This window comes from Zalophus californianus, chromosome 6 (genome assembly GCF_009762305.2).
Source record: "Zalophus californianus isolate mZalCal1 chromosome 6, mZalCal1.pri.v2, whole genome shotgun sequence".
Taxonomy (NCBI): Eukaryota; Metazoa; Chordata; class Mammalia; order Carnivora; family Otariidae; genus Zalophus; species Zalophus californianus.
The window spans coordinates 3,349,267-3,356,269 of NC_045600.1; the positions used below are offsets into that span (position 1 = coordinate 3,349,267).

Genomic DNA, 7,003 nt, shown 5'->3' on the forward strand with positions numbered 1-7,003 from the left:
GGCTGGGTGGCGCCACTGCGCCCGCGCGCGCCCAGCTAGCGGTGCAGGCCCGAGGTGGGGGCAGGGGCGCCGGCAGGAGCCGCGCGGGGGGCGGTGGCCCCGGAAGGCGCGAGACCTTCGCGAGAGTTCCGGGCTGCGCCGGCGCACTGAGACCGGCGCGGGGACGCGCGCGGCGGCCGTTGGGGGCGGGGCACTCGGGGCGGGCCCGCGCGCGCGCCCGGGAAAGAGGCGGGGCCGCGGCCAGGGCGCAGGCGCAGGCGCGCGGCCGCGGCGGCGGTTGGGGAGGGTTCTTCCGGAAGGTTCGGGAGGCTTCTGGAAAAGGCGCCGCGCGCCGGGCGGGCCCGCGTCTATATAAGGGAAGCGCGGGGGCGGCGCGCCAGTTGCTTCTGCGTCCCGGTGCTGCGTCGTCGCGGAGCCTGTGCGGTCCTGTAGCCAAGGTGAGGGGGAGGTTGGGGGGGGTTTGTGGGGGTTGGCGGGGGCCGGGGGCGGCTGGGGCCGAGGGCGGCGAGCGCGGGGCGGGCGCCCCTGGAGGTCCCGGGCCTGCGGGGCGGCGCGGCGCGGCCATGCTCTCGGCGGCGGAGGCCTCGGGCCTGGTGCGGCCCCGACCCCCGCCCGTGGGGAGGGGAGGGTGCGCCCGGGCCCGCGGGGACCCCCGGCCACGCGGCCGCGACTCCGGCTCCGGGCGGGGGTCCCCGCGGGCTTGTGACACCCGGTGGCGGCGACGTGCGCACGGCCCTCGTTGTCGCAGCTGGAAATGAGGTCATCCTTTGTCGGCGGCCCCCGGCTCTGGGCCGGGCGGGCGCGGGCCTCCCGGAGGCCCGGGCGCGGGGGCGGCACGTAACCGGCCTCGCGGCCCTTGCAGATGCCTGAGGAAACCCAGACCCAAGACCAGCCGATGGAGGAGGAGGAGGTGGAGACGTTCGCCTTCCAGGCGGAGATCGCCCAGTTGATGTCCCTGATCATCAACACCTTCTACTCGAATAAGGAGATCTTTCTCAGGGAGCTGATTTCCAACTCGTCGGACGTAAGTGTGGTGCTGCGGACCGGGGTTGTGCTGCGGGGAAGCCCCCTCCCCCGGGAGCTCTGCCCTTATCGCTCTGTGTTTTGGTAATAGGCTTTGGACAAAATCAGATACGAGAGCTTGACCGATCCCAGTAAGCTAGACTCTGGGAAAGAGCTGCACATTAACCTCATTCCGAACAAGCAAGATCGAACCCTCACCATCGTGGATACCGGCATTGGCATGACCAAGGCCGATTTGATCAATAACCTCGGTACTATCGCCAAGTCTGGGACCAAAGCTTTCATGGAAGCTTTGCAGGCTGGTGCAGACATTTCTATGATTGGCCAGTTTGGTGTTGGGTTCTATTCTGCCTACTTGGTGGCCGAGAAAGTGACGGTGATCACCAAGCACAACGATGATGAGCAGTATGCCTGGGAGTCTTCTGCAGGAGGGTCGTTCACAGTTAGGACTGACACAGGTAGGCGCCTGCTGGGACGGTTTCCGGGGCCCCTCGTTCGGGTGGGCAGTGCCCGGTGCTGTAGGCCGGGAGCCCTGAAGATGGTGTGGAATTGGGAAAAATTTGCTTGCCCTGATGCATTCTGCAGCGAGCTTGGCATGTGATAGAAGAGCGGGGCCTTGTAGTTCCTGAGCTCCAGCTAGGCAGGTAACTGCCCCGGTTCTCCTTTTGAAGTAGCCGTACCCCCTGTAGGAACTGGAAACTGCACTTGCTTGGTGAACTTGCTTAGAAACTTGGTTGGGTGTGGCGTGGAGAGCTGAATTGTGATGTTCTTTTTTTGCAACACCTTAACTTGCTCATTTAGATTGGAATTGAGTCTGTTTCTCTCTCTACAGGTGAACCTATGGGTCGGGGAACAAAGGTTATCCTGCATCTGAAAGAAGACCAGACGGAGTACTTGGAGGAAAGGAGAATAAAGGAGATTGTGAAGAAGCACTCCCAGTTTATTGGCTACCCCATCACTCTCTTTGTGAGTGGCCGCATGGGGTGTAGGTACTAAAAGTAGTGAACTGAGCTGAGGTTCTTAGTGCTGGGGTCTGTTGATGAGGGAAAGACCCAAACTTGAATTGACCGGACGAGTTTGAAGTTCTGTTTTATTGTCAAGGTGTCCAGGGTGGTTTAGGTAGAGACGTTAAATTTTGACTAGAAGTCTCTTACCTGTCAAACCTTTGTCTTCAAGTATTTCCTGCTTTGGTGTAAGTGCACGTTCCGTTCAGAGCGGTCCTCAGGAATGTGCAGAGGTGACGTGATTGTGCATTTCCTTTTGCAGGTGGAGAAGGAACGCGACAAAGAGGTCAGCGACGATGAGGCCGAAGAGAAGGAAGAGAAGGAGGAGGAAAGAGAAAAGGAAGAGAAGGAGCCCGACGACAAGCCCGAGATAGAAGACGTCGGCTCGGAGGAGGAGGAGGAGGAGAAGAGGGACGGGGACAAGAAGAGGAGGAAGAAGATCAAGGAGAAGTACATCGATCAGGAAGAACTGAACAAGACGAAGCCCATTTGGACCAGAAACCCTGACGACATCACCAACGAAGAATATGGAGAGTTTTATAAGAGCTTGACCAATGACTGGGAAGATCACTTGGCAGTGAAGGTGGGTGCCCAGTGCTTCCGAGCAGTTGTGTCTCCGGAGGTCGTCTGAGGAGCTTGAGGTGCGGGTCGCTGCCGGGGGCTCTGTCATCCCAGCCCTGTCCTCTCCCCCCCCACAAGCGCTTCCAGTTCTGTGACGGCGGACACTTGCGGGGTCAGGGGAGGGAGCCTTCAGTGACGGTTGCTTGTGTTGTCCCTTGATTATGACCTGCCATGTGCTTTTCTACAGCATTTTTCAGTGGAAGGACAGTTGGAGTTCAGAGCTCTTCTTTTTGTGCCAAGACGCGCTCCCTTTGACCTATTCGAGAACAGAAAGAAAAAGAACAACATCAAGTTGTATGTTCGCAGAGTTTTCATCATGGATAACTGCGAGGAGCTGATTCCTGAGTACCTGAGTAAGTGTGGCCGGGTGTGAGGCTCGATCCCGACCCATAGTTACCTTTACACCGTGGGCTCGAGTCTGGGGGGCAGGAAATCATCTTTGGTTTTTCGGGTTTACGTATTTGTGGACCACATCTTTAGGATGATTTTGAGTGCATTTGTTTATTTTTTTCAGATTTCATTAGAGGTGTGGTGGACTCTGAGGATCTTCCTCTAAATATTTCCCGTGAGATGCTTCAGCAAAGCAAAATTTTAAAAGTTATCAGAAAGAACTTGGTCAAAAAGTGCTTGGAACTCTTCACCGAACTGGCTGAAGACAAAGAGAACTACAAGAAGTTTTATGAGCAGTTTTCGAAAAACATCAAGGTTGGTGTAAACACATTTGGTCTTAGTGGTGGTGGTCGTCGTGGCTTGTCAGGTTTTAAATGATTTTTTTTAATTCAGAGAAAGTTCAGGGGTCACGTTCTCTTTCAGCTGGGAATACATGAAGACTCTCAGAATCGAAAGAAGCTTTCTGAGCTGTTACGATACTACACGTCTGCTTCTGGCGATGAGATGGTTTCCCTCAAGGACTATTGCACCAGAATGAAGGAAAACCAGAAACATATCTATTACATCACAGGTAAGACAACAGGTGTACAGTCACCTTGTTCTTACAGCCTTCTGGGGCCGTGTGTGTGCTCGTAGGGACTCACCTAGGCAAGACCACGTGGGCTGGGCCGCATCTGTGGTTAGATCTGACTGGACTTAGCAAAAGTCAAAAGGAAGTGAAAGTAACTTCCTGTTAAAGGTCTGTAACTTTCTACCAACGCCTCAGGTGAGACCAAGGATCAGGTAGCCAACTCGGCCTTCGTGGAGCGTCTTCGGAAGCATGGCTTGGAAGTGATCTACATGATCGAGCCCATCGATGAGTACTGTGTCCAACAGCTGAAGGAATTTGAGGGAAAGACGTTAGTGTCTGTTACCAAAGAGGGCTTGGAACTTCCAGAAGACGAAGAAGAGAAAAAGAAACAGGAAGAGAAAAAAACAAAGTTTGAAAACCTGTGCAAGATCATGAAGGACATCTTGGAGAAAAAAGTAGAAAAGGTGCGTGAGAACAGTGCTTCTGTCTGCCTCACTCTCCTGATGGTGGGCTGCTTTCTAGAGGGCCTGTGGGTGTTTTCCAAGCTTGTCCTCCATAGGCCCTTTCTCTCCTTGTGTTTTCTGAACTTAAGAATAGAAAACTAGGATTTCCTATAGAGTGAGAGAAAAGTCTTAACATCCTCGAAGACCCTGGAGAGTGTTAGGATGTGCAGGAAAAAAGTTCTGGGTACTTTTCACAAATTTGCAGGTGGTATTTGATGAATAGACAGTACTCGGCAGTCCTTAGGTTTCATTTTTACAACGAAGCTGATAGCAGTAGTGAAAAGTTAGCGTAATGCTTTCTCTTAGGTGCATCGCTCATGTCGTGCTTTGATTCCAGGTGGTCGTGTCAAACCGATTGGTGACCTCTCCGTGCTGCATTGTCACAAGCACATACGGCTGGACGGCAAATATGGAGAGGATCATGAAGGCCCAGGCCTTGAGAGACAACTCCACCATGGGCTACATGGCTGCGAAGAAGCACCTGGAGATAAACCCCGACCACTCCATCATTGAGACCTTACGGCAGAAGGCAGAGGCCGACAAGAACGACAAGTCTGTGAAGGATCTGGTCATCCTGCTTTACGAAACTGCTCTCCTGTCCTCCGGCTTCAGCCTGGAAGATCCCCAGACACATGCTAACCGGATCTACAGGATGATCAAGCTCGGGCTCGGTAAGCTGCCTGCAACACCGTGGGGTGGGGAAAGAGCCCAAATGTGTGGCACAGGTGTGACCTTCCGCCACCTGAGCAACACTGGGGGTGTCACCTCCAGTTTGGGTAACTTCTTAAAAAGGCCCTTCTTTGAAAGGGCTCAACAGGCCTTTTGATCAGAAAGGCTAAAAGAAAAGGTGAAAACGCTATATTCACCACCAGGTGATTGTTTAGCCTTTAAAGTGGGTAGATGGGGCGCCCGGGTGGCTCAGTCGGTTAAGCGTCTGCCTTCGGCTCAGGTCATGATCCCGGGGTCCTGGGATCGAGCCCTGCATCACATCGGGCTCCCTGCTCAGTGCGGAGCCTGCTTCTCCCTCTGCCTACAAGTGGGAGAGACCAGCCGTATTGGGCTAATTATTAGCTGGCTTCGAAAAACCTAGTGTGAGGGTTTTCTTTCCAAACAGGTATTGACGAAGACGACCCCACGGCTGACGACAGCAGTGCCGCGGTGAGCGAAGAGATGCCGCCCCTTGAGGGCGACGATGACACGTCCCGCATGGAGGAAGTCGATTAAGCGCCACTGAGCATTACTTGTACATGTATTCGATACTTTATCTTCATTCCCTCTGATAATATATTTTCAAGGATGTTTTTCTTTATTTTTGTTAACATTTTAAGAATCTGTATGGCATGACAGTAACTACTTAAGGGGAAGATAAGATTTCTTTCTTTTTGGAGTGTGCTACTGTGATGTGTAGGACCTAAAGCCCAGCTAGTTTTTCTTCCCCGGTTCCATGCTGGCTTCTTGTAACTGGACAAGGTAACATTTGTTGTGAAGTGTATGTAACCTAACGTGAACCGTGTGCTCTAAAGTGTTTAGCTACCAAGCGGATTCCTTAGTAAGAGCAAATTTTTTTTGTCACTGAAGTGTTCTGAGCTATACCTTGATGTTTAAAAGAGAACTGTTGGTTAAAACGACTCTCACCGTCTAGGATTTACTTTTTAAATCTTCTATCCCCTGTAGTTATCAACTGCATGTACCAGGCTTCTAGAAACTAGTAGTTAAACTGAACCAACTGGATGGGAGTAACTATGTATAGGGCTTGTTTTCCAAAGAAGAGCGTTGTTTAGAGTAGCGAAATTCTAAGCCTATTTAGGCATGTTGTAAAGCTGTTCAAAAAGTAACTCAGCAAGTTCTGTGAGTGGAAATGTAGTGCTCAAGTCACGTTCTGCTTTAAAAAGTTGTAACAAATACAAAAATTAAAAAACTCTGTGAAAATGTTTTCTTTGGGGGGAATGTGGGAGTTCAGGTGACAGGGCAGCCCCGAATGTAAGAACTTGAGGTATACACACGTGTTGCCTATGAGGAGATTTAAGGAAAGAGGGAGGGAGGTGGTTACCTTCGGCGGCCTAAGGTCTTCATGACCTTGCCCGTGCGCACTGAGGTGGCAGCTGTGGGGGGGTGGGGAGCATGTTCTAGAGCACCTGGGAGAAAACGGGAAGACCACGCAACATGCATTCTCCGTATGCTGTGTGCTGTTTCCTCACGGACAGTTCCTCTCTCCTTAGGATTTTCATGTCCAAACTGCTTTTCTATAGTATTTGTAAAACCTGCTTTATGTCCTAAATATAGTTCATTAATACCTCAGCCTTAGGAATATCTGAGTTCTTTACCAAATCTACTTACTGTCATCTACCTGAAATCCTTTTATTCTCTGGTTCTTTATTGAGCCTCAGGCAAGGTGCACAGAGGGGTGGTTGCGGACCCTGTGAGCCGCAGTAGGGAGAAGGTGAGCTCCGGTCTTGAGAACTGAGAACTGGCTGAGTGGGTAGGCTTCCCCTATGGGAGCTGGGGGCAGCGATGGCCAGTCCCAAAATTGAGTGTGTTTCTAGAAAATGGGTGGTAGGTCCATGCAGGATTTGGAGGCTAAGGTCATGTACAGACAATGACCGTGGCTAACCGAGGGGAAGGGCCGGGAGAGAATGAGTTGCATGTCCTGGGGAAGGTTGGTTGGTCCCCTGGCGCCCTTCCAGCCACTGAGTGCCTCCTGAATGGTAATCACATTTAATCTTCTGAGAAGTTACTGGCCTCAGACAAGCAGGGATTGCTTACGTTGAGGCATCCGTACTTGATTCCAAATTTACCTCCAAAACCCAGTCTTTCTGGTGTTTTGCTGCTTAGTGAAAGATGTTACCAGCTGGGAGGAAGTGTGAGGTTTTCCCAGTAAAAGGAATGCCAAG

The 7,003-nt window shown here is 52.2% G+C and overlaps 1 protein-coding gene across 1 annotated transcript; it reads left to right on the forward strand.

Annotated features, from left to right (window-relative positions):
* The first annotated feature begins 263 nt into the window (after positions 1–263).
* HSP90AA1 (heat shock protein 90 alpha family class A member 1) lies at positions 264–6,033 on the forward strand. Its single transcript, XM_035728107.1, has 11 exons — positions 264–437; positions 863–1,024; positions 1,115–1,481; positions 1,856–1,989; positions 2,290–2,610; positions 2,836–3,001; positions 3,163–3,353; positions 3,462–3,609; positions 3,805–4,073; positions 4,450–4,783; positions 5,227–6,033. Exons 2-11 carry the CDS (start codon positions 863–865, stop codon positions 5,334–5,336), a joined length of 2,202 nt encoding a protein of 733 aa, XP_035584000.1. The 5' UTR covers positions 264–437; the 3' UTR covers positions 5,337–6,033.
* The last annotated feature ends 970 nt before the right edge of the window (positions 6,034–7,003 follow it).

Excerpts from the sequence above, each read along its gene's own strand:
- HSP90AA1 (XM_035728107.1), top strand. The coding sequence starts at position 863 with ATGCCTGAGGAAACCCAGACCCAAGACCAGCCGATGGAGGAGGAGGAG. Across the intron at positions 1,025-1,114 it reads TGATTTCCAACTCGTCGGAC|GCTTTGGACAAAATCAGATA; the intron begins GTAAGTGTGGTG and ends TTTTGGTAATAG. Across the intron at positions 2,611-2,835 it reads AAGATCACTTGGCAGTGAAG|CATTTTTCAGTGGAAGGACA; the intron begins GTGGGTGCCCAG and ends GCTTTTCTACAG.